This window comes from Phallusia mammillata, chromosome 1, assembly GCF_965637545.1.
Source record: "Phallusia mammillata chromosome 1, kaPhaMamm4.hap1.1, whole genome shotgun sequence".
NCBI lineage: Eukaryota > Metazoa > Chordata > Ascidiacea > Phlebobranchia > Ascidiidae > Phallusia > Phallusia mammillata.
The window spans coordinates 9,713,052-9,740,538 of record NC_137252.1 but is presented as its reverse complement, the minus strand read 5'-3'; the positions used below and the strand labels follow the sequence as shown (position 1 = coordinate 9,740,538).

At 38.0% G+C, this 27,487-nt stretch overlaps 1 protein-coding gene, 1 long non-coding RNA gene and 3 pseudogenes across 8 annotated transcripts; 2 read left to right on the top strand and 3 right to left on the bottom strand.

Moving 5' to 3' along the window:
* The first annotated feature begins 449 nt into the window (after positions 1-449).
* On the top strand, positions 450-10,858 carry LOC145225091 (uncharacterized). 4 transcript variants are annotated; one of them, XM_080091740.1, is made up of 5 exons: positions 450-896; positions 1,412-1,564; positions 2,541-2,663; positions 3,068-3,259; positions 3,316-3,401. In XM_080091740.1, exons 1-5 carry the CDS (start codon positions 848-850, stop codon positions 3,342-3,344), a joined length of 546 nt encoding a protein of 181 aa, XP_079947866.1. In that variant the 5' UTR covers positions 450-847; the 3' UTR covers positions 3,345-3,401. The 4 variants fall into 4 exon arrangements, with proteins under 4 accessions (XP_079947866.1, XP_079947883.1, XP_079947874.1 ...); XM_080091748.1 differs by lacking the exon at positions 3,316-3,401 and adding an exon at positions 10,248-10,858 and having other exon boundaries at positions 451-896; XM_080091732.1 differs by having other exon boundaries at positions 451-896; positions 3,339-3,694.
* LOC145225118 (uncharacterized) lies at positions 5,061-9,367 on the bottom strand (annotated as a pseudogene). Its single transcript, XR_013859808.1, has 7 exons — positions 9,316-9,367; positions 8,854-9,006; positions 8,622-8,753; positions 6,830-8,117; positions 6,663-6,765; positions 6,241-6,439; positions 5,061-5,766 (listed from the first exon to the last, which is right to left on the bottom strand). The product of XR_013859808.1 is annotated as an uncharacterized LOC145225118 (transcript).
* Positions 10,859-12,593: 1,735 nt separating the features above from the next.
* On the bottom strand, positions 12,594-19,920 carry LOC145225125 (uncharacterized; annotated as a pseudogene). The gene is made up of 7 exons (XR_013859810.1): positions 19,834-19,920; positions 19,374-19,526; positions 19,138-19,269; positions 17,577-18,861; positions 17,403-17,505; positions 17,046-17,244; positions 12,594-13,073 (listed from the first exon to the last, which is right to left on the bottom strand). The product of XR_013859810.1 is annotated as an uncharacterized LOC145225125 (transcript).
* On the bottom strand, positions 13,430-15,935 carry LOC145225081 (uncharacterized; annotated as a pseudogene). The gene is made up of 8 exons (XR_013859805.1): positions 15,702-15,935; positions 15,189-15,642; positions 15,034-15,124; positions 14,763-14,969; positions 14,474-14,638; positions 14,128-14,302; positions 13,955-14,055; positions 13,430-13,892 (listed from the first exon to the last, which is right to left on the bottom strand). The product of XR_013859805.1 is annotated as an uncharacterized LOC145225081 (transcript).
* A 2,758-nt stretch (positions 19,921-22,678) lies between the features above and the next one.
* On the top strand, positions 22,679-24,057 carry LOC145233043 (uncharacterized). Its single transcript, XR_013861003.1, has 2 exons — positions 22,679-23,099; positions 23,702-24,057. It is a non-coding gene; the product is annotated as an uncharacterized LOC145233043 (long non-coding RNA).
* The last annotated feature ends 3,430 nt before the right edge of the window (positions 24,058-27,487 follow it).

The window sequence follows — 27,487 nt, the reverse complement described above, 5'->3', positions numbered from 1 at the left end:
CAAAAACGCTTTCTTTGTCTTTTACTATTCTATGCAGTTCATAGTTTTAGAATTTAATTAGTCGTTGGAGCAGGCGGCAAAAAATCTAAAATTAAGAAAGTTTATCCATTTTTTCTAACAGGGGTACATATGACCGATTAAAACTAAATTAGAATGTGTTGTTTGTTATTAAACTGAGATTAATTGGTCTGTCGTTAGAGTGCGTGTTTGCACATGACAAGCAAAAGTGCAAGGACGATAAATTGGTTAAATTACTTTGGCCTCGTCAGTTGCCTGTGTTGCAATCGTCTAAAACAGACCAAATTAAAGTAAAACAGTTGTATGTTTACCTTTGTAATTTTTAAATTTTTATCCTTTGTATTTTTATAATCCGTCAAAGTTAGCTGCAGTTTTCGAACTTCAGTTTCATTAACCAGTTTGAAATAAAGTTTTCCAGTTTTAATTCGCTTTCCAAGCTCAACCATCACCAGGTTATCAGCAATCTTATGAATCTGACACAAAAACGAGAAAAAAGTCAAATCACCTAGCTTTTTTCGACCCGTTTTTAGAAAAAAAAATCAGTTTTCGATTTTGAGAAGTCAAAAAAATGAAGAAAAATCCGGTTTTGGGGGACTTTTCGCCTGAATATTCCAGTTTTAAACTGGTTTTAGCCGGTTTTCGGCTCCTGCCAAACCTCCAAACCGATGGTAAAGGGAATCAAAAATACAACGTTTGAAGTGTTTGCTGAAAAATCCAATTCACGTCCACTTAGCGCGTTGGCGTGAGCAAATACTGAAGGTATTTAACAGGTACGGACGTACTGCTCACGTTTAGTTCTGACTGCTGGTATTAGCTACTTACATGTATTATGAGATTTTGCAGTGTACTTGTAATTGTTATTGTAAGTGTTTCAAAAGGTGAGACGTTTGCCTCGTGTGATTTTATGTTATTTGCAAGCAGTGGCGTAGGACCATATGCTGCCGCCCCTGGCTTTCGTTGAAAATACCGCCCTAAGTAGACTGCAGCAAATTTTGAAATAGTTTTATGTTTTCCAATAAAAATAATTATAAATAATGTGCCGCGTCTCAAGTTCTAAATTGCTCGAGAAAGAAGCCTTTCAAAAATAAAGACCAAAAATGGAGAACAATATTTTTGACTTTTATCCAGAAGTGTCCCCTTAAGTCATTTTGCCGCCCCCTTGCCGCCTGCCGCCCCTGGCGCAGAACCAGAACCGCCAAGTGGCTGCTACGCCACTGTTTGCAAGCAACAATTGATGTAGTGTAAATCTTCATTGAGGAAATTGCATTTTGAGTCTGGTTTTAATGTTTAAAGGAGGGTAATAATCTTGAAGTATTTTGTATGATTGTAGTTATTTGTCACTATACAAATCGCAATAGTATCGGTTCAAATTCAAAGAAATTGTTTATTTCAGGATTCGGCCTTGACTGCTACAATTGTACATACCGGGATGTTCCTGGAATCGGTGCCAGAAAGGATTGTTACGGCCCAAACGTGGCACAAGCTCGTAGTGTAACGTGTCCATCGCCTAATGATACATGTGTTACTCTGGTCTTTGCCGGTACAGGTAAGTGGCATACTGTACATTGCCAGAAGTTGTTGATTTGCAAAAAAAGTTAAGATTATTGGCATAAATAAAAACAGGAGTTTAACATGCTATAGAGTAAAATCGCTTAATTTTGGCAAAATATATTTTATTAGTATTATTTTGTGTATTGTTTGTTTATTTTATCTTTATCCTCGGTTTTCGGCCAACGCCTAAATGCGTTATGCTTACAATGGGTCCACTGTCGAGCTGCCTGTTTTATTGCAAGTTCGTTGAATCACTTATTTTTATGGTACTTTTTCGACTTTGCCAGTTGGTGACTTCAGTTTAGTTTAACCCATCCGGAACCACTGGGTTGGAGCAATGCGCTTAAAGTGTCTTCAAGGAAACACAAGTGACCGAGATAGGATTAGCACTGACAACCTTGTAAACACAAGGCGGTTCTTGGCGATCATCACCTATTAAAAGTTAAACAAAATTGACATTCTTTTAAGCAAGTCAAAAACATTGAAAGACATTCTAAAACAGGTCGGGTCGAATTTAAATCAATGTCATTTATTTGCACAAAAGATCGCGTGCGAAAAGCTGGTCGTAATGTAAGTAATGTTATATTCCCCGACAATAAATTCCCCTTTGCGTACGTCAACCCAGCTTTACGCGAGCTTATAGTTAAACACCATGAGCAAACGTAGCTATTGGAGATATGTCAACAGTAAGGTAACCAGCAGAAAAAACATTGGACTGGCCTACAAACTCATAGTTAACTACACAATTACTCCCGAAGTATTCTAATGTAAATATGAGTAGTGGGTGTGTGAAGTCGTTATGTCATCAGTGCTTTGTCAACAATGACGTCACGTTACCTACAAGGCCATATAAAGAAATTGTATGCCCCCATTTACCCTTTCTGCCAGTTTTTGACGGATAAATTGCTTGTGATTTGAACAAAACTGTGAGGCCAATTTCATTCAACTTGAATATTGCTTATTTACTTCAGACTCAAACGGAGAAGATGTTGTTGTGATTGACCGCTCATGTGGAAACCTTGACACTGGTTGTGTAAATGACACCAACTATGAAGATTTCACAGGCTCAATGTGCAACTACACTTGCTCGACCGGTAAACTGTCAGAAAATAATTATAGGATTTGTATCCATTAAAAAAAATTGTGGTTAAACTGTACATTTACATTTTCACTAAACTGTACATTCACACAACTTTTCGTAGACTCGTTTCAAAAAAAAATCTGTATTTAGACATCTGACCAAGGATGTAACAAAACATTTGACCAAATATTCGTACAAACTCCTGATTACAGTGAAGTATACAACAATCAGGAATAGTGCACGGCAAAACTGCCCGAAAGGATTTGACTGCATATGTTTGAGTTTAGCAGTGTAAATACGGGAAAGGGTACTTCACCATGTCAGTGATTGCCTAGAGAAAAGCCTTTTAAACACTAACCGTCATGCTATATGTGTTAACACAACTATCTCTGTACAAAGTTTCTGTCGATTGTACAGATGACTGCAACACGGGAAATGGATGGCTTGACGACAGCGAGGAAAACCTGGAATGCTATAGTTGCACATTCCTGGATGTACCAGGCACTGCAGCACCAATGGATTGCTATGGGCCGAATGTGGCTCAGTCCCACAGTATCACATGTCCATCAAAAGATGATAAATGTGTAACATCCGTGTTTTCGAGTTCAAGTAAGTGTAATGCTTCATTACCTGAACAAGGACTTTTATTCAAGCTTTTTTGATAGTTTCCTGTGTTTGGACATTACAGAACTAACCCAACTACTAAAACAGTGGACCCATCGCCGATGGCTATAAGTCTTGTTACACGTACAAAACTTATTAGATAGTTCGTTTGGGCTACTGGCATTTGTCAGCAATTTGTAAAACTTTTTTACATGTGCCTTCTCGGTATGGGAAAAAACACAATAATCTTTGGACAAGAGTATTTCACATAGTATAGTTTTTTGTACATATATATATATGTATCACAAACTAAACGACTTAATCTAACTTTAAGCAAGTCTGAAACATATAAATGTACCGTTTTACAACAGTGACGTACCTGAACTTTGAACACGTTGGATAAAAAGTTAAAATCAAATAAATGACCTTGATTTGTGCCAACGATCGCGTGCAAAAACTTCGGCGTGACTGTAGCATTTCGACATTCCCCGATATTAAATTCCCCTTTGCGTAGTCACAACACATTAGCTACGTCTAATGAAATTGTAAGTACAGTGTTACAACGGTCGGTTTTAAAATAAAAAAGTGGGTTTAACTAAATTTTTCAGTTGCGAAAACAACTGAACGCATTAACATCGAGAGAGTTACAGAAATAATGAACTTGTCGCTGCGTCCAGGCGAAACGACAAAAATTGAAAGAAGTGACAAACCGCAGTAATATTCAAACAACAATTTTTTTAGTAAAAATATTAAAGCACAAATCTTGCGCACGGTGTTGAAATAAGTCAACAAGTTCAATTTCAAACGAGACATGTCATACTTGTAAGCAACATCATGCAGTCTGTGCAAAAACACACAACAGCAAGAGTTTGTGTTCGCAAATCGTGGTTTTGGCACTCTACTCCTTCAAGGACGTGCTTGATTTAAGTTTCATTTGCTCGTTAAACATATCGTTGCAGCACAGTCGCACTACAATATTTACCAAGCGGATAAGGGTGCGCAATATTGAGACGTTATAAAGAGCGACAAAGCAAATGGGCGCAAATAGTTAAATGAAAGTTACAGTTTAGTGACATTTTTCTTGGGCATTTCAAGCTCGGCTGATGGCCGATGCACGGCGTTGCGCAATGGCGAGGAATTGAAGCAACTTCTGGCTTTGTTGATAAGAAATCGGATTTTGGAATAGACCATCTGTGGAAAGTTGGTGTAAATCATCGGGTTGAGTGAGCTGTTGATGGGCAGGAGAACCACTGCTGAAACTGCATAGGAATCCGGAGGCAGAACAACTCCTGACATACTAAGAAATGTCATGATGCAAATTGGTAACCAGCAGCACATGTCGGTTGCTATGAGCAATGTGATTTTCCGTTGCATGCTCAGATTCTGTTTGTTCTTCGCCTTGTTGGATTTTGTCACCTCGTTGCCACTCGATTTGATGTAAATGGCAACATAAGACGAGGCAATGTAAAGAAGTGCCACAAAGTTGAACGAGATTACAATGGACGACATCGGGTTGACGCCGGATTCGTTTTTGCTAATGCGAAACAGACGTGGAATGCAAACGCTGCTGCTGCTGTAGTAACCAAAATAACCGACAGTAGATGGCGCCACGGAGCTTTGTTCCAAAGCTAGATAAGCGTTAAGGTCATCCCAATTGTATGACTCAATTTTTTGCTGAGTTTTGTTGCCCAAAGCAGCGATTCGCAGAGCAAATTGCCTGAAGTCGGTAAGTTTCACTTGATCAGAATAAAAGTAAGGACTGGGTGTGATTTGAGCGCTGGTCAACATATTTCCAGACAAGGCGGTAGAAAATGGGAGCAAAGCAAGAAGAAAGGAGACAAACCAGATGCTACAGATCCACATTATTGCAATTCTGCCCCTGATACAACGAGTTTCGAAAGGTTTATAAATGATGTAGAGACGATATGATGTGATGCAAACCAATGTAAGCACTGATGTTTCACTTGAAATCACTGTCATGGCACCGATTGCGTTGCACAGGTTACTAGATCTCCACAACTTGTCAAAAAGACAGTAACTCCCTGAAAACTCGACCGCCTTGATTCCAACAACCAGGAGAACGATACCCATGAGAAAATCAGCTATTGCTAAGTTCAAAATCATAGCGTTGTTGATCAAGCCTACTTTGTTTTGTAGTTGATCGATCTTGGTTTGTTTAAAGTAAAGAGCAGTGTTTATCATAACTGCGAGGTTGCCAAACAACGCTAATATTGCCATAAACCAGACCAGGATTTCGAGAGCTCGGATTTTGATCATTTGCTCGTTTGAAGCAAGTGCGTCGTTTTTGAAGTAGTTCGGAGGACATTCGTCTGAGGAATCGCTGCAGTCTGAAACGCCATCGAGAACTTTGGTTGTTGGTACAAATGGAGGTGACTTGTTAAGGCAGTAGAAGTGTGTGGATTCGGAACAGTTAAGTTCGTCTGTGGTGTTGATGCAATCGGCGACCAGGTCGCATGTTTTCTGGACCGGGATGCTTATACGATCACGAACACCTGAACGAAGTTATCCACTTTAGTATGAAAGATTGGTTTATGTAAATTGTATACTACAGAGTTTTATGCGGGGCCGGAAGTTCTAGCACAAATCCGGCCAGAACCAAAGCATACAAACCCGGCCTGTTTGACCGGCAAATACATGAAAGCTTACAAAAAGTACGTCTGTACAGAAAATCGTAAAGTTGACATGCCCAATGCAAAATAACAAACATTGGCTTAAACAAGGCGTTTTAGGGCTGTTAGGCATTAGTCCATCAAAAGTCTATTTAGCTAGGGAATTTTATTTGTAAAATGTTGCGTACACAGAATGTGAAGTCAGGCCCGATTTGAAAAACCTAGGCCCGAAAAGTCCGACCCGACTTACAACCCTAGTATACCAGCTTCTGCAGTAACACAAAAAGTATTAAACACATAACTAAATACTCAACAAACAAATACAGCCTTTTTAGGTCTGAATGACAATCTATTAACCGTAAACTAAAGTTTCGACTTGGCCTGCTGCGCATCGAAAACGACCGGGGCAAATCGCTTCGTCGTAACCTTCCTGACATTCCTCATATCCGTTGCAAATTGAAGCACCGATAATGGAACTGAAGCCAAAATGTAGTTGACATTTTCGTGCTTGCACTGCCAGTAGATCTCCACCGAGTAAGTGTCCAGAGATAAACATCTAAGAAGAAATTGGTCGCAAGATTTTCGTAACACAGTTGTAGTCAACATATGGTAACACTTTCATAACTTAGGCACCAAATGGCAATAAATGATGAATAAGTGTCAAAAGAGAAGTATCAGCACGAACTTTATGCAAATCATAGTCTTTCCACATTGAATAGTTTAGACTATACATTACAGGAAGTATGAAGGATAGAAATACCCCTAAGTCAAAACATTACCGTGTCCATAGGAATTTGGTCGCACACTGGATGTTTGATGCTACAATTTGCTATTTCACTGCACTCGTCTTCGAATCTTAAACACTCCACGACATTGTTGCACCTGACAACAAAACCATAATCATGAAATACGTACACTTCTCTTCTATTGCCAAACAGCCTCGTACTTTGTAGCTTGCGAAGGAGCTAAAGTGTTTATGACATCTTTGGTCAACACTGTTTGAACAACTTTGCTTATTTCTTGTGGAATGAGGTCGCAATGAAAATTTTTCAAGTTAATTACGTTGTCCTGATTGGTTGATCTGCCACAGTGAAGCTCATCAAGCTTTGTGATAGGACAATCCACTTCACCGTCGCACACTTGTGATTTGGAAATACATACGTCTTCCAATCCACATTTCACTTGCCCCATGCTGCACAACGAGCAAGCAGGGTTGCCAGAATCACCATAGCACACATTGTCACACAGATATACTGACGAAGCCGAACCAGGAACATTTCGAGCGCAAAGGCATTCGTCTGTTAGGTCAGGGCAGTCAAAAATACCGTCACATAACTGTTTGGGTGAAATAATCATGTCCGAATACAAACACCGATGACAGTTGAAAGTTCCGTTGACAAAACACAAATCTGACGAATCTTGGCAAATCGGATATTCATCAGTTAATGTCCATTGGGGCAGAACGCAGTACACAGTACTGTCAATTCCGGCCACAACTTTGTCACACTTGAAGCCAGTGGTATGTTGGACATCCTCAGCATTTTCTGGGCAGTCTGCAAACTCGTCGCAGGAATAGGTGGGAAGCACACACGTACCCGGCTCGTTAGGACATCGAAGCATCCTGGGTTCAGTACAGCTCTCAATCTCGTCGCTACAGTCACCGCAGTGATCCATGCCGTCACACAACAAGTAAATGGGAATACATCGCTTGCCGTTGTGACAACGAAATTCGCCAACAAAGCACGTTTCGTTTGCGCTCCATGGAATTTCGTCGCTTCCATCGTTACAGTTCACGAAGGTGTTTCCTCGCCACGAGCGCGGAATGCAACGACCGTTGTCGTGGCATCGAAACTCTTTATCTGGAATGCATTTAAGAGCTTGCTTTTCATCGGAACCATCAGGACAATCGGAAAAATTATTTATCACTCGATGTCGCTCCAAACAACGTCCGTTTGTGTTACACCGAAACTCTGTGTCATTGTAACAACTTGTCAAGTTCGTAATTTCGTCTCTTCCATTTGCACAATCCTTCACACCGTCTCCAACCCATGCTCTCGGAATGCACTGTAGTGGTGAGGAAGTGTTGTTGGAACAGGGAAATTCCGAAGCGTCACATGAGGTTGCATCGATGGTTTCGTCACTTCCGTCCTTCATTACCATTGTGTCACAATTACGCTTGCCGTTCTTCACCATCCAACGTGGAATACACAACTTGCTGCGTTTGCACGTAAATTCTATGATACAATCAATGGAACAGTGACTTGGCTACATATAGCGCAGTGGTACCTTACCGGAAATTTTAAAACCTGATGTGAGAAATTGACTTTAATTTGTACACGTTATTTGTAAACAAACACTTTATAGTTTTAGGGACGTAAGCAGTGGTGGGATTCAGCTGGTCCGCACCGGTTGTATAGAACCGTCTCACGAAATTTTATGATATCAGCGAACCGGTTAGCATTACTGGTTACTGTCAATGGACTATTTGTAACAGAACCGACTGAAAAATAAGACTTTTGTCATGGAACCGCCAGACAAAAAAATGAAACCCACCACTGGATATAAACCGTAAAGTTAAATTGCGCCTAATTTTAAATGATCTTTGTAAGGTTAAACATTTACTGTGTAGTCTATTAGGGAGGAATGAAAATGTTTTGAATTGGTAAAGGAGGAACTTTTCATAAAAAACTACTAATATAAATGGATTTGAAGTTGCAGTTTAGTAACAACCAACCAACCTGTCTGATTTCTGCATGGAAGAATCAAGCCCTCGTTTAATTTGCAACTTTCTTTGGTGTTGAGAAGATAACGCGGTACACACTTTTGGAGAGAGCGACATCGAAATTCATCATCGGTGCAATTCAAAGGTTCTGAAATTTAACTATTTAAAGTAAGCTATTGTGCTGTGTGTTATCGTATGTGGTGAATAGACAAATAAAGGCACTAGGAAAAATGTTTACTTGATCTGACCTCTATCCTCGTCGCTTTCATCTGACACCGAACCCAACCGGCAGTCGCTTCCGTAACTTCGGACTCTATAACGTGGAATGCAAACACCAGTGTTCAAACAACGGAAGAAGCCATCTTCAGCGCGACAGGTTGCTGTTCCGGGGGATCCGCACACTGCCATGTTTTAAGATTTTTTTCGGGTAATTTTATTGCCTGCATTTCTCTACTTTAAAGTTAACAGTTGCACGAAATTTGGGGTCATAGGTTAGGTAACACATCATGGCGTAAAATGGTGCTAATCTTTAACCAAGCAAGCATAATTTGACACAATTGAACGTTAACTGTCAAAAAATCCACTCTGAAATGTGAGACGAAATTGTACGTAATACTAAAATGAGTTACATTTGCATGATAGTTTATGAGTGAAATTTTGCCAACCTTGTTTTAAAAGTGTAAGTATACGTTTTTTTCTTTATTACTTACCTTGAGGTATTGAGATCCAAGAAAGTACAACAAAGAGCACTAATGGTACCATTCTTTTGTTTTGGCAAGGATATGCTTTAACAAAAAGCAAGTTTACACTAAAAAAGCATTAACATTCCTGTTATGCGGCGTTGGGCCAAAAACTTAGTAATGTTTTTTTCCCAATATTATTTTGAAACAATCATTATGTTTTAACATGCACTTTAGTTTATCATACAATACCGTGTCACATAAAATGGTACTTTAAGTTAGCTTCCTGGTGGAATTTTTGCATATTTGGGGATAAATGAACGAATTCTAATTTTGGTCACAACTTATACATAGTAAGTTAAATCTGCCTTGTTGATATCATGTTTATATCTAAACACAAACTTTCCTTTGACTATTTCCGGGTTTTCAACTAAAATCTTTCAAGTCTGATGGATTTGCGAACCAGAGGCTCTGCACTAAACCTAATTTCAGCTGTATAAGGAAATGAAGCACCATTAAGAGTCAAGTAGCGGAGCCGAGTTTCATGCCAAGGGAAATTCCATGAATATTCTGCGATTCAGGACGCTATTGTTTATAGTTGAAAGCAAAGCAGACTCGAAGAAGTGATTTAGTGGGTTACCTTACATCCTGCAATCATAACCTTCGTTTCATCACTGTTTAAGATAAGCTTTTTTGGTAAACGTATTTTGTTATCTAAGTTACCACATACAAAGCGGTAACGACAAAAACAGTTACATATCGAAATGTAAAGCATAAAAACTATTAAACCAGTTATAGCTACAATAAACACTTGCACAAACAAACATATGCGCTGGTCCGTAAATGAATGTCAAAACAATTGATCTCGGTCTGTGATTTTAGCAATCCTCAGAAGGAAACAAGAATCATAGACAAGATTTTCACTAAATTCAAAAGAGTATTTTTGATAGTTATTTTTTTAGGGTGAACATTTTCCTGGGGCGAAGTAGGAACCCGATACAAAGCAGATGATCAACTGCAATCGGATCTGTTAAACCTTGAGACTATATACCAGACTACCAGAGAAGTTAAACAATCGATTTAAATTTACTTTTTACGAGTATCGTTTCCATTGTTTCACGCAAGCATTGTATCCAAATTCCCCACCTCCCAAATAAAGCCACTGTAAACACCATAGAATTTCACTCTACCTGCATAAAATCGCATGACATAAAAAGAAAGCGCATAAAGAAATGATTTAGCATAAATGCGTTAATCGTCCAACACGTGGTCACTCTTAACGCTGATCAATTTGTGTTTTGACAAACGATTTGTACAAGACAGGGTTTAAAGCTTTTTCCGCACTTCTAACATGAAATTCAATTTGTTGTATTACTGTTTGCCTCTTTTTGGTCGAAGGGTAAGTAGTGATTTTTTCGAACGACTCGAACTGGATCTTAATGTGAACACGAAAATGTTTTCTTAAATTGTGTTATTTCAGTTTAGTTTCTTGGTATATTGTAACGTCACATGTTTCTTTGCGTAAGTTTATCGGCCATTTTCTATTTTTATATTACAAGATGATTGCAACTTATTTCTGTTCGCTTTAACAGAGAACCAATACCGTTGTACCTTACATATTGCCTACAATGACCAGAAAACTTAATACTGCTGCAAATCATGCAGTTTTAGTCACAACACATAAGCGACGTCTAATGAAATTGTAAGTACATACATATTCCAGGAAAAGAATTACAGTGTTACAATGGTCGGTTTTAAAACAAAAAAGAGGGTTGAACTACATTTTTCTGTTGCGAAAATGAGTAAACACATTAACATCGAGAGAGTTGCGGAAATAATGAACTTGTCGCTGCGTCCAGGCAAAACGACAATGTAATTGAAAGAAGTGACAAATGGCAGTAATGTTCAAACAACAATTTTTTTCAGTAAAAATATTAAAGCATAATTCTTGAATACGCTATTGGAATAAGTCAACAAGTTCAGTTTCAAACGAAACATGTCATACTTGTAAGCAACATCATGCAGTCTGTACAAAAACACACAACAGCAACAGTTTGTGTCTGCAAATCATGTTTTTAACACTCTACTCCTTCAAGGACGTGCTTGATTTGAGTTTCGTTTGCTCGTAGAACAAATCGTAGCAGCACAGTCGCGCTATGGCATTTACCCAAGCGGATAAAGCTGCGTAATGTTAAACGGCAAGGAGCGCAAAAAGCAAAAACGCACAAATGGTGAAAATATGCCGAACACGCTTTAGCGAAATCGTTGCACAAGCGTCAAGTGTCGGGGACTCGTATACAGCTTTACTTGGTGAAAGTTTCACTTATCCACATAAAGTTATACATTTTAGGACATCACTGACATCTGGCAGCGCAAGGGTTTTATTTACAGAAACGTCAGACAAAAGGTAGCTCACGTATATAATTAATAGACAACAATTATGTAAATTTAGTCCCAAAGAGTAGCGTGCCTTTCTTGGTGTTATGGCCAATTTACGTTAAAATTAAGCTACACTTCAGTGACATTTTCCTTGGGTATTTCAAGCTCGGCTGATGGTCGATGCACGACGTTGCGCAATGGCGAGAAATTGCAGCAACCTCTGGCTTTGTTGATGAGAAATCGGATTTTGGAATAGACCATCTGTGGAAAGTTGTTGTAAATCATCGGGTTGAGTGAGCTGTTGATGGGTAGGAGAACCACTGCTGAAACTGCATAGGAATCGGGAGGCAGAACAACTCCTGACATACTAAGAAATGTCATGATGCAAATCGGTAACCAGCAGCACATGTCGGTTGCTATGAGCAATGTGATTTTCCGTTGCATGCTCACATTCTGTTTGTTCTTCACCTTGTTGGATTTTGTCACCTCGTTGCCACTCGACTTGATGTAAATGGCAACATAAGACGAGGCGATGTAAAGAAGTGCAACAAAGTTGAACGAGATTACTATAGAGGACCTCGGGTTGACGCCGGATTCGTTTTTGCTAATGCGAAACAAACGTGGAATGCAAACGCTGCTGCTTTAGTAACCAAAATAACCGACAGTGGATGGCGCCACGGAGCTTTGTTCCGAAATTAGATAAGCGTTAAGGTCGTCCCAATTGTGTGACTTAATTTTCTGCTGAGTTTTGTTGCCCAAAGCAGCGATTCGCAAAGCGAATTGCCTGAAGTCGGTAAGTTTCACTTGATCAGAATAGAAATAAGGACTGGGTGTGATTTGAGCGCTGGTTAACATATTTCCGGACAAGGCGGTAGAAAATGGAAGCAAAGCTAGAAGAAAGGAGACAAACCAGATAATACAGATCCACATTATTGCAATTTTGCCCCTGATACAACGAGTTTCGAAAGGTTTATAAATGATGTAGAGACGATATGATGTGATGCAAACCAATGTAAGCACTGATGTCTCACTTGAAATCACTGTCATGGCACCGATTGCGTTGCACAGGTTACTCGATCTCCACAACTTGTCAAAAAGACAGTAACTCCCTGAAAACTCAACCGCTTTGATTCCAACAACCACAAGAACGATACCCATGAGAAGATCAGCTATTGCTAAGTTGGAGGCAAGTGCGTCGTTTTTGAAGTAGTTCGGAGGACATTCGTCTGAGGAATCGCTGCAGTCTGAAACGCCATCGAGAACTTTGGTTGTTGGTACAAATGGAGGTGACTTGTTAAGGCAGTAGAAGTGTGTGGATCCGGAACAGTTAAGTTCGTCTGTGGAGTTGATGCAATCGGAGACCAGGTCGCATGTTTTCTGGACTGGAATGCTCACACGATCACGAACACCTAAACGAAGTAAGTCCACTTTAGTATGACCCATCAATAAAGATTGGTTTGTGTAAATTGTATACAACAGAGTTTAACTGGACCCGGAAATTCTATCCCACATCCGGCCCGAACCAAAACATACACTGTAAACCAAAGTGGGCTAACACAACCCAAAAAAATGGGTTGTCATCACCCAATTTAATTGGGTAAATTGGTTGAGAAACCCAACTAAAAACATTGGGCAAAGTAAACCCCAAATGTTTTTGGGTGAACTCCCAGTTTACTATTTTTTGCGTTAATTAAGGTTTTGCTTTTTTTTGGTAAAAACGTATAAACCCAAGCAAATATTTGCTCACTGAACCCACACAAACATATAAGCTGAACGACCATTTCCGTTTTATTTCACATGGTCACATCACAATTTTTTTAAATAATGAACAGAAACGAAGTGTAACCCTACATTTCCACCAAAAAAGTTAGAAAATCAAATACTGTACACGTCACAATGGGCAAAATGCATGAAAATTACTGAGATGTTTCCAAACTTAGTTTGAGTTCTTTAACAGAATGATATGGAGAGTTGTTGCCAATTTTTAGAAGATATGTTTGAAGAAAATAGAGTGCTTTCACAACATGAGGGCAATATTCGTAATTAAAGACAAAGTAACATGCAAACAAGGATAGTAGCCCTTCTACAACATTGGTGGTTTGCAGAATAACCTGGTTTTCAGCAAAAAGCAGTATCTTTTGTGGATCAGCAGCATCTCCATATATGACAAGAATTGGCTGCTGGCGATCACCAAATGCATTTTTTGTGTCTTCAAACGATGTGTTAATCTGCAACATATGAAATGTTATGCTGTGTACATACATTAAATGGTGTGAAAATGTTTACATACTGGGCATATATCCAATAGGTAACGGTCCTGGCTAAACTCTCGTTTTGTATTTCCTGTTAGTAGACAACACACCAACAGAATTCCAACAGCAAAACTCAGATCTGTTCACAAAACAAATGTATAGAAATGATCATTTGTTATGGAAAGTTCAATCACAATATATTTCCACTTACCATTAAACTTGTCCATTTCATCAGGAAGCATTTGGAGAATTCGCTTAAGATTTGCTGATTTCTAAGGTTTTTCAGATGCAAATTTAATTACTTTTGTAAATAATACATCTCCAACATTCCTTATTTCTGTCTCTGAAGGTAGAGTGGGCTGCAGTCTTTTGAAGTCACGGATCAACTAAAAAACACATTGTTAATTATGGTTTGTTTCTATTGAAAAGAAAAAAACATTTGGAATTTTAGCAAGTTAGAACTTAAGTTCAAAAAAGTTTAGCACTACCGTATGCCTGTAATCCAACAAATTCTGGCACTGTTTTATAGCATTTTAAAGAATCTAGATAACACTCACTTCATCATAAGTAAAAAGTGCAGGCCATTGTTCCATGAGCTCATTTGGTGATGGTTTAGTGTTTAGTATGTAGTTGCACCGATACAAAAATGTTGCCTCCATTTTTTCACAAATTGTTCGCTTATTGCGACAGACAGATGGTTTTTTAAATTCATCTTGTAAAATCTAACAAAAGTAAAATGTCAATTGATACAAAAATGTGATTGTTTTAATTCTGTCAGTTAACCATATTAACATCAACATTAGCAAACTGGTAGTTGACCCAAAGCTTACAACAACTGATACTGACTTCTTTGTCTTCTTTAAATTGTTCCTCATTGGATTCTGTTTCTAGAAGTCCCACTGATGATTTTCTACGCTTAACACATGTTGTGTCTGCTGTCCCAGAAATGTTGTTGTATTTTCTTTTTGAAAAACACTTGGGTGGACTAGATAACTTTCTCATCTGTTTCATTTGGGAATTTATTTTGGAACTAACTTTTCGGAGCCAGAATTTCTGTAAACAATGGTGGAAGTTACATAAAAATAAAATTAGTGACAATCACTGCTGTTGGTTTTACCTTTGCTGCATCTTCATCTAAACCAACTGTTGCTTTACCAATCTTGACAAATTCTTGAATAACCTTTCTTCTTATTTCTGCAGTTGGGTATCTGCATAATACAATACTGTTAGGCCATTTTTAGGCATGATAAATTTGGAAAACACTTAACTTGCCTTTTATATCTTTTCATTACTGTGATTAATTCTGTTGTTATTTCACTGGTACCACATTCTGTAATTTTTCCAGTTCTTAAAACTTCTTTGGCATAAAATCCGAATCGACACAATTCAATTGGAAACACTTTTGGCACTGGTTTGCACAAATTTGGTGTAAAAATATGGTGGGATGAGGATGGCACTTCATCACTACTACTGTTGGAAAACTCATCAGATGTGTTTAAAGTCAGACTGCTATCTTCTGTGATGTCACTGTCTGTTAGTGGTACTGTGTCAGAGTCAGAATCTACTGATGTGTCCATATGCAATGCCCTTTCTATCTTTTCCCTTTCACGTTTTTCAGAAAACTTGTTAAAAATTCTCAACAGGAGCCCTCTTGGAACCTCCGCAAATGTTTGAACTAGCAAACTGAAATTAGCCACTGCTAAGGATTTTCCATCAACCAGGCTTTCTATAAAGTATTATAGTTTAAGGACCAATTACAAAGTTATTCTAACAAAAAATATTTACCTGTAAAAATGTCGCATATCTTTTGTGTCTTTTCCTCAGAAACACCTTGTAACGCTTCCTTGACAATTATGATAACATCGCTATTCGATGAATCCATTTTTAAATTGTTTTATTCTAACCTAAATTAAGCTAAAACATTCAGTACAAAAACCGACTAAACACGACAAACACCATAGTCGCTTGCAACAAACACACGTGATCCCGTTCGCGGGCTTTTGCCACCAGCCACGCCCTAAACGTCGCACTTTGTCCGAAGCTTCAGAAGACAATTTAACGGATCACCTTTTTCATGTGTTTTTTGAAACAACGTTTGATTGGATAATCCCTTAATATTCACATTTAAATTTGTGTTTATCCTTTTGGACCAAATTATTATGTCCTGCAATGAAAGCAGAGAACGTTCAGGACATTACTGACGGCTTGTTTAAAATCGTGTAGTTCGTCGTATACGCATTAACGCCGTAGCGAGTGTTTTTTTTTCGCATATTGATTGCAAATGGGTAAGCATCAGTAAGAGAACCATGCCAAAGCAGTTATCAAAGTGGCTTTTTTATAGTTTGCGGTTGCAATAATCTGTAAGCATTGAAGAGACACGCTTATAGAAAGTATTCGTTTGATAAAATATGCAAATTTACTTGCAACAACTGACTTTTTTTGAAAATAGTTTTGGCACTTTATCATTTTTACCCTAATCATTTGGGTACATTCAGTTTTGTACACTTCAAAATTTGGGTAACAATATAATTTAGGTACATTCTTGCATTACTTTATCACTTGAACCCAAATTATTTGGGTAAATGCGGTTGGGTACACATAAAAGTTTGGGTAGCAATCAAAATTTGGGCATTTATTTGACTTACTTTACAGTGTAAACCCAAAACACTTGGGTGTATTTTTGCAAACCCAACTTTTTCATACTGTCTCTACCCAATTTGGTTTGCAGTGTACAATCCCGAAGCTCGGCCCGTACCAAAATTACTTTTTGAGAAGCCTAAAAAACTGATTGGCAGGCCATTTGAAAGCTTACAAAAAGTACGTATGTACTGAAAATAGTGAAGTAGACATATACATTGCATAATGATGGGCAATGGCTTTAACAAGGCGTTTTAGTTCTGTTAGGCATTAGGTTTAAGTCCAGTAAATCTTTTTAGCTCGGTAATTTCATTAGAAAATGCTGAATGTGAAGTCAGTTCTAAATCAAACCCGTTTGTTAAAAAATGCCCGAACCTGAACCGAAAAGTGCGACCTGACCTACAACTTTTGTACGAATAATAAAAGTCATTGCCTAATATCCTAAAAGCAAGTACAGCCCTTTTCAGGTCTGAATGATAAACAAAATCTCACCAAACACCAAGGTTTCGACTTGTCCTGCTGCGCATCGAAAGCGACCTGGACATGTCGCTTCGTCGTAGCCTTTCTGACACTCATCAAATCCGTTGCAAATTGATGAGCCTAGGATGGAACTGGTGCCAAATTGTAGTTGACAAATTCGTGCTGGCACTCGCAGTAAATCTCCACCGACTAAGTGTCCAGAGATAACCCACTAAAAAAATTGCGTATTACACATGGTTTCAACAAAACACATTGTAGGCAACATATAACTATAACTTAGGTACCGTTTTGAACCAAATCAAAGTTTTTCAATAAAACACACTACAGGAAGTGTGAAGGATGAAAATATCCCTTAAGTCAAAACATTACCATGCCCATCGGAATTTGGTCGCACACTAGATGTCTCATACTACAATTTGCTCTCTCGCTGCACTCGTCTTCGAATCTTGAACACTCCACAACATTGTTACACCTGCAGCAAAGCAAACAAACTCAATTAATGAAACATGCATATTTCTCTTGTAATGCAAAAAAGCCACCTACTTCGTAGCTTGCAAAGGAGCTAAGGTGTTTATGACATCCTTGGTTAAGAGCGTTTGAAGAACTTTACTTATTTCTTGTGGAATAGGGTCGCAATGAAAATTTTTCGAGTTCACCGCGTTGTACTGATTGGTTGATCTACCGCAGTAAAGCTCATCAAGCTTTGCGATTGAACAATCCACTTTACCATCGCACACTTGAGATTTGGAAATACATACGTCTTCCAATCCACATTTTACTTGCCCTATACTGCACAACGAACAAGCAGGGTTGCCAGGATCTCCATAGCACACATTGTCACACAGATATACTGACGAAACCGAACGCGGAACATTTCGGGCGCAAAGACATTCGTCTGTTAGGTCAGGGCAGTCAAAAATACCGTCACATAACTGTTTGGGTGAAATAATCATATCCGAATACAAACACCGATGACATCTGAAAGTTCCGTTGACAAAACACAAGTCTGATGAATCTTGGCAAATCGGATATTCGTCACCTAATGTCCATTGGGGCAGAACACAGTACACTGTACGGTCAATTCCGGCCACAACTTTGTTACACTTGAAACCAGTGGTATGTAGGACGTCCTCGGCATTTCCTGGGCAGTCTGCAAATTCATCGCAGGAATAGGTGGGAAGCACACACGTACCTGGCTCGTTAGGACAACGAAGCATCCTGGGATCAGTGCAACTCTCAATCTCGTCGCTGCAGTCACCGCAGTGATCCATGCCATCACACAGCATGTAGATGGGAATGCATCGCTTGCCGTTGTGACAACGAAATTCGCCATCAAAGCACGTTTCGTTGGCGTTCCATGGAATTTCGTCGCTTCCATCGTTACAGTTCACGAAGGTGTTGCCTCGCCACGATCGCGGAATGCAGCGACCGTTGTCATGGCATCGAAACTCTTTATCTGGAATGCATTTAAGAGCTTGCTTTTCATCGGAACCATCAGGGCATTCAGGAAAATCATTCATCACTCGATGTCGCGCCAAACAACGTCCGTTTATGTTACACCGAAACTCTGTGTTATTGTAACAACTTGTCAAGTTTGTAATTTCATCTCTTCCATTTGCACAATCTTTCACACCGTCTCCGACCCATGCCCTCGGAATGCACTGTGACGGTGAGGAAGTGTTCGAACAGGGAAATTCAAAAGCGTCACATGAGGTGAGAGTGATTGTTTCGTCACTTCCGTCTTTCACTACCATTGTGTCGCAATCGCGCTTGCCGTTGCTAACCATCCAACGTGGAATACACAACTTGCTGCGTTTGCACGTGAATTCTATAATAAGTTGACATAAATGTGACAGTATCTTGGCTACTTGTAAGACAGTGGTACCCAACCGGAAATTTTAAAACATAAAGGGTTATTTGTGAACACTTTAGCTCTGGGGATATAAACCATCAAGTTAATAAAACACCTAATTTTAAATGATCTTTGTAAGGTTCAGCATTAGGGAGGAATAAAAATGTTTTGAATTATTAGGTGAGGAATTTTCCATGAAGAAACACTAATATAAATGGATTTGAATTCGCAGTTTAGTAACAACCAACCAACCTGTCTGATTTCTGCATGGAAGAATCAAGCCCTCGTTTAATTTGCAGCTTTCTTTGGTGTTGAGAAGATAATGTGGTACACACTTTTGGATAGAGCGGCATCGAAATTCATCATCGGTGCAATTCAAGGGTTCTGAAATTTAACTTTTTTTAAAGTAAGCTATTGTCCTGTGTGTTATCGTTATTGCGGTGGATAGACAAATAAAGGCACTAGGAAAAATGTTTACTTGAGCTGACCTTTATCCTCGTCGCTTTCATCTGACACCGAACCCAACCAGCAGTCGCTTCCGTAACTTCGGACTTTATAACGTGGAATGCAAACGCCAGTGTGCAAACAACGGAAGAAGCCATCTTCAGCGCGACAGGTTGCTGTTCCGTGGAATGCCCGCACTGCCATGTTTTAAGATTATTTCGGGTAATTTTATTGCCTGCATTTCTCAACTTCAAAGTTAACAGTTGCACGAATTTTGGGGTCATAAGTTTAGGTAAAACATCATGGCGTAAAGTGGTGCTAATCTTTAACGAATCAAGCATAATTTGACACAATTGAACGTTAACTGGCGAAAAATCTACTCTGAGATGTGAGACAAAATTGTACGTAATACTAAAATCAGTTACATTTGCATGATAGTTTATGAGTAAATTTCGCCAACCTAGTTTCAGAAGAATAAGTATACGCTTTTTCCTTACCACTTACCTTGAGGTATTGAGATCCAAGAAAGAACAACAAAGAGCACAAATGATACCATTCTTTTTGTTTGGCAAGGTTGTGTTTTAACTAAACGCAAGTTTACGCAAAAAGTTACATTCCTTTTATACGGTGTTCGGTGGGCCAAAAACTTAGTAATGGTTATTTTTTTCCAAATATTATTTTGAAACAAACATTATGTTTTAACATGCACTTTAGTTTATCCTACTATACCGTGTCACTGAAAATTGTGCTTTAATTTGGCTTCCTGGTGGACTTTTTACAATTTCGGGTATAGATGGACGAATTCTTATTTTGGTCACAATGTACACAGTTTTGAAATGTGACTTCAATTCTAACCTAAGAACTCTATCACACGTCTTTAAACTTAAATAGAAAACAAGCACTTTGTCGATTTTTTCCCTATCACTAAACTAAACTTAATCTCAGCTGTATCAGGAAATGGAGCACCATTAAGAGTCAAGTAGCCGAGCCGAATTTAATGCCAAGGGAAGTGCCAAGTATATTCTGCTACACGTAAGTGCAAGCGATTGTTATCGTTAAGGTTTTATGCAGGACGCTGATGTCCAAGAAGTGATTTAGTGAGTGGGTTTTTTCCTGCAATCATAACCTTCGTTTCATCACTGTTTAAGAAGCATTTTGGTAAACGTATTCTGTTATGTAAGTTACCACATATAGAGCGGCAACGACAAAAAAATTAAAGCTTACAAACTATTCAACCAGCTGTATAGCTACAACATACACTTGCGCAAACAAACATATGCGCTGGTCCGAAAATGAATGTCAATCCGTCTGTGTTTTTAGCAATCCTCAGAAGGAAACAAGAGTCTTGGACAAGATTTTCACTAAATCCAAAAGAGTATTTTTTGATGATTATGCTTTAAGGGTAAATATTTTCCTGGAGCGAAATAGGTCCTTGAGACAAGGCCGTTGATCAATTGCAAACGGATCTGTTTAGGTTTATAAAACCAACGCCATGGTTATTTTAAAGTTATAACTCAGTTTGCCAGAACGCTTTAGTGCGCAGTATAACCGTTTGTCTTGAGCAGTGGTTCTTAACCTTTTTGGGACGGTTTCCCACTAAAGTCGATCACCAAGTTCGAATTTCCCCCTCTGTTATTTTTAATACAGATGTGCTCGACGCTAACAAATTTTTTTATTTTTTTTATTGAAATACTTTTGTGAAGCGACTTGGTCGGGACCATATAGGCTTAGTGCAATGATATTTAGTTCGAATAGCGCTAGAGTAAAAGTGTGTCCTCTCTGTTGCATTACTCATTTTTTTGACCACATTCAACAAAGGGAAGACATTTATTCGCGCACAATAACAAAAGCATTGATATTTTAGGCATGTTTGTGATGTAACAAACGGCCTTCTAACACTAGGTGAAATTAATCTTACATGCTGTTGCGAAAAAAATTGTAGTAAATTAATTTTTAACAATTAATTCAAGGCCGGATTCGACCGGCGGGCCGGAGTGTGGTTACTCCCGACTTACATAATTTCCCCCTGGATACAACAAATTTCCCACTAGTGGGAAATTTCCCACCGGTTAAGAACCACTGGTCTTGAGAATAACTACCTCGTTTGGGTCCAGTAAGCATGCCGTAAAACCTTGCGACTATACCAGACTACCCGGGATTTTCTGCAAGTTAAACAATCGATTTGAATTTTCATTTTACGAGTATCGTTTCCATTGTGTGACGCAAGCATTGCATCCAAATTCCCAACCTCCCAAATAAAGTCATTGTAAGCACCATATAATCTCGTTCTATGAAAAAATGAAAATTCAATTTGTTGTATTACTGTTTGTCTCTTTTTGGGCCAAGGGTAAGTAAAGACTTTTTTCTAACGACTCGAACTCGATCTTAATCTTAATACGAAACTGTTTTCTTAAAGTGTGTTATTTCAATTTAGTTTCTTGGTAGGCTATATTATAACGTCAATGCGCTTTGGTATCTGTTTTTATTGTTTTTAGGCATCTGTATTTGGTGTTACAATTGCACACATGAATCCGTAGCTGGAGTCGCCTACGCCTTGCTTAGATGATTCATGTGAAGGACCAGATGTAAACGAAAAATGGAGAATCGAATGTCCGACTGGATATTCAGCTTGCATAACTAATGTGATTAAAGGCAGTAAGGGTTCACTTTAAAAAAGGAAACGCAACCTTAAAAAATATTTCGAAATGTAACAAAAATGTAATACTTACATGCATGCTCATCGTGCAATATGGAGTTAACTCTTAATGACTACGCTACCTACTCAGCGGTTTTTGTCAGTATATCATGTTCTCTTCTATATCGACTTCTATATGGCAAAGGTTTATTGAAATACTTTGGCTTTAAATCGCATTATGTTAAAAGTTCAAGTTAACCTTGGTGGGCCACGTTAAAAACAAAACTTTAAAATACTCTAAGAAGTTAAGTTAAATGCCATCGCAGGCTGCACTTTGGACGCCCCTGCAATCAGTTCAAGAGTTTGTAAAGCCAATCTTCGTGCGACTCACCCGCGGCTACAATAGAATCAATTTTCCTGCCTAATGACAGTAAGGTCACACGACGTTAAGATAAAGCTATACATGAACTTTTATGGCTATTGTTCCATTTTTCCTATGAGTTCATGTTCCACAATCAAGTGGAAAAGTTCTGGCCTCGCTTTTAACCTCCACATAAACGGGAATAAATGAATTTTTTTTTTAAAATAAATACGTTGACAATTCGCGAGGTAGTTATTCTCTGCGTTGACCGACTATAGCGTTTTATTAAACAAATTTGAACGACCAATTAGTTTGCAACTTCGACATGAAAAATCAAGTCCTGGTAGGGGGAGAGTGGGGTAAGTTGTTACAGGGGCGAGTTGTTACAACGCGAATAACTTCGGTTATGGTTTTATAAAACCGCTGGAATTACGCATGTCGGTTGGTACATCCGGGACGGTCAGCGTGACAAAATTTGGTTAAATTTGTGCGGGTATTCGCTGACTTCTTGAATTTTGCTATTTTGAGGTGTCTAAAGTAAATTTTTGGACTTAAGCTAAATCGACTCTCCTAAAGCACACAATTTAATAAATTCTATGATGCAAGTTTTATTGTCAAGTGATAGCGGTATGTTAGTACCTTGTAAAAGAATAAAGTTGCAAACTTTAGCTATTTTTAAGTCCAGATTGGTTTATGTTGCACCATGCTGGTGGGGTGAGTTGTTACAAGGTGTACCACATCTGAAACAATGACTATCATATGGGCCTAAAAAAGGTAATACTTCACTTTTGTTAATAAATAATGTACTTAAAATGTTGTTTGGTGACAATATGTTGTTATTGCAAGCATTTTATTTTCTAAAAAGCAATGTTTCATACCGGAACGGAACGAAACGAAATAACGTTATTCGTTCTGAGCAAATTATTTATTTCGTTATTTCGTTCTGGACCGATATTTTCATTTCGTTCCGGTCTGACCGAAATAAATTTATAACGGTATTTTTCGGTATTTCGGTCTTAACAAAAGAACATTTCTTTCTGGTCTTAAAGCGAAAAAAAAGTTACAACACACAAAAATTACTGTTGGTAGTTGTTACGTCACATATAACATTTGTCAATGATGGTCAAACGAATGTAAATTGTAATAAGCTTAACGGCGCGAAATTTTCAGCAATTGTTTAGTGTCAAATGTTTAGAACGAAATACCGGAATAAAAAATAACGGTATTTCGTTCCGTTCCGGTATTTTGATTTTTTTTATTTCGGTATTTCGTTCCGGTATTTGAACCAAAAATTATTTATTTCGTTCCGGTATAACGTTCCGTTCCGTTCCGTTATGAAACACTGCTAAAAAGTTAATTGTGTGTGTAAAATCCAGGTTTTGGACCAAGTTTGAGAACTTACTACTATATCGAGGACAAGAAACTGTAAGGACTATAGGATGTCATTCATTCCATGGTTAAAGTTATGTCAAAAGTCAAGTTTGTGAATTCATTGACATAAAGTACTTTAAAAGTGAATTTGATTGTAAACTGTGTTGTGTTCATTCTATAAACCTTTTGATCTGTTTTGTTATTTTAATAATCAACATGATTTGTGACATACAATGATACTTGATATTGCAATACTCACATTGTACATGCAAGCTTGTGATGTGATTTTTATTTTATGAAATAAACCTAAATGTTGGTGCAAATCAAGATACTTGATATTGCTACCATTCCGAAAAGTTTACTTTTGGACTCTAAACTTCAGTTTGTTCACTTCAGAAACAAAGATGTCACCAATTTAGCAAATTTGGATTGGAATTTCTGAATCGTGATGAACAAAATTATATAAATTGATTATAACTCAAAATAAATAGTTAAGATGAGTAAAAGTGGTTCTATTATATTTATGTTACAAAACAGACAATAAAAGAAATAGAAATTGTCACATTTGTGGATGTGAAAGCCTTCCTAAAGTTTTGTAACAACTTACCCCCACCATGGGGTGAGTTGTTACAACAGAGCATCAACCAGAAAACATGAAATAATTTTTTTTACAAGTACCAATTTATTTTGTTGGTAACATGTTTACTAGACTTAGGGGCATATCAAACTTCATGCAAAAAATCAGGATGATCTGAATAATAATTTAACCCCAAAATTGCAGCAGAACAAATTTTGTAACAACCCACCCCACTCTCCCATTGCTTACTTCATTTGTGGCAACGGGTGGGTGGGCTAATGTTCCTTTCTAAACGTTTCCTTTTTAAATAATTTGCAATTAAGTCTTTTTTATGGTTCTAAACTATATATATTTGTTGAAAAACAACTTTGGGTTTTTTAAGTCCGTGTCTGTTGGCAATAGATCCAAATTATTTTCAGGTAACTTTATACGGTCCTACCAACGCACCTATTCTTCCGTTGGTGGAGTCGATATGGTGGGAGGGAAATGTTCAGGACCGGACGTGGCCAAAAAATATCGCGTCAACTGTACGAATAAGCACCAAGCTTGTGTGACTCTACGTTTCAGCAAACAACTGTAACAATGAGAACGGTGAGGATATTAAAGACGAATGCGTACAACGTGAGATTAATGGCACCATGGTTGTGGAGACGGATCTAACTCAATTCATTCCTTACCATTAGCAATGCTGGCAACATTTTTTGCTCTGCTCCTGCGTATCGCCCAGGCTTGAAATAATTTTGCTGATCAAACAACGTCCCAGCTAACACACAACGTAGTTTCGACGTTCGGGACCAATTTTTTTGAACAAAGTAAATGTTGTGGGAATGTTTGCCAACGAACGTCAACAAATCACGTCTTACTACAGTTTTTGTTACGTAATACATGACGTTGAAGATTGGTAAAACCTAACATCAGACAAAAACATTTATACAACCTTTCCAGACGTGGTTTGAAACGTAAACATAACGTTTTTTGTTGACGTTACAAGAAAACCTGTCTGCAACTTTATTTGACGTAATTTTGAACGTTTTATTTGCGTTGATTCTTAACGTTGTATGAAACTGCAATACAACTATGTTAAAACGTCATACGTAACGTAGAATTCACGTTTGTCTCTGACGTCAAATTTAACTTGTGTACAACCGTTTTCGACGTCACCTCAAACGTTTTATTAACGTTGTTTAGTAACGTTGCAAAAAACTGCAATACAACTATGGTAAAACGTTATACGTGACGTAGAATTCACGTTTTTCTCTGACGTCAAATTTAACCAGTTTACAACCGTTTTCGACGTCACCTCAAACGTTTTATTAACGTTGTTTAGTAACGTTGCAACAAACTGCAATACGACTACGTTAAAACGTCATACGTGACGTAAAAGTCACGTTTGTTACTGACGTCAAATTTAACTTGTGTACAACTGTTTTCGACGTCATTTCAAACGTTTTATTAACGTTGTTTAGTAACGTTGCAACAAACTGCAATACGACTATGTTAAAACGTCATGCGTGACGTAAAAGTCACGTTTGTCACTGACGTCAAATTTAACTTGTGTACAACTGTTTTCGACGTCATTTAAAACGTTTTATAAACGTTGTTTAGTAACGTTGCAAAAAACTGCAATACAACTATGTTAAAACGTCATACGTAACGTAGAATTCACGTTTGTCTCTGACGTCAAATTTAACTTGTGTACAACCGTTTTCGACGTCACCTCAAACGTTTTATTAACGTTGTTTAGTAACGTTGCAAAAAACTGCAATACAACTATGGTAAAACGTTATACGTGACGTAGAATTCACGTTTTTCTCTGACGTCAAATTTAACCAGTTTACAACCGTTTTCGACGTCACCTCAAACGTTTTATTAACGTTGTTTAGTAACGTTGCAACAAACTGCAATACGACTACGTTAAAACGTCATACGTGACGTAAAAGTCACGTTTGTTACTGACGTCAAATTTAACTTGTGTACAACTGTTTTCGACGTCATTTCAAACGTTTTATTAACGTTGTTTAGTAACGTTGCAACAAACTGCAATACGACTATGTTAAAACGTCATGCGTGACGTAAAAGTCACGTTTGTCACTGACGTCAAATTTAACTTGTGTACAACTGTTTTCGACGTCATTTCAAACGTTTTATAAACGTTGTTTATTAACGTTGCAACAAACTGCAATACATCAATTTTTGAAACGTCATGCGTGACGTAAAAGTTACGTTTGTCACTGACGTCAAATTTAACTTGTGTACAACTGTTTTCGACGTCATTTAAAACGTTTTATAAACGTTGTTTAGTAACGTTGCAAAAAACTGCAATACAACTATGTTAAAACGTCATACGTGACGTAAAATTCACGCTTTTCTCTGACGTCAAATTTAACCAGTTTACAACCGTTTTCGACGTCATTTCAAACGTTTTATTCACGTTGTTTAGTAATGTTGCAACAAACTGCAATGCAACTATGGTAAAACGTTATACGTGACGTAAAATTCACGTTTGTTACTGACGTCAAATTTAACTTGTGTACAACTGTTTTCGACGTCATTTCAAACGTTTTATTAACGTTGTTTAGTAACGTTGCAACAAACTGCAATACGACTATGTTAAAACGTCATTCGTGTCGTAAAAGTCACGTTTGTCACTGACGTCAAATTTAACTTGTGTACAACTGTTTTCGACGTCATTTCAAACGTTTTATAAACGTTGTTTATTAACGTTGCAACAAACTGCAATACATCAATTTTAAAACGTCATGCGTGACGTAGAATTCACGTTTGTTACTGACGTCAAATTTAACTTGTGTACAACTGTTTTCGACGTCATTTCAAACGTTTTATTAACGTTGTTTAGTAACGTTGCAACAAACTGCAATACAACAATTTTAAAACGTCATGCGTGACGTAGAATTCACGTTTATCTATGACGTCAAATTTAACCAGTTTACAACCGTTTTCGACGTCTTTTTAAACGTTTTATTAACGTTGTTTAGTAACGTTGCAACAAACTGCAATACAACTATGTTAAAACGTCATGCGTGACGTAGAATTCACGTTTGTCACTGACGTCAAATTTAACCAGTTTGCAACCGTTTTCGACGTCATTTGTAACGCTTTATTGCCGTCATATGACAAGTAAACTAATGTTGCAATGTTATGAAACGTCACTTCCAAATTGCAGGTTTCTACAATTGATTTTCCGTGTCCTTTT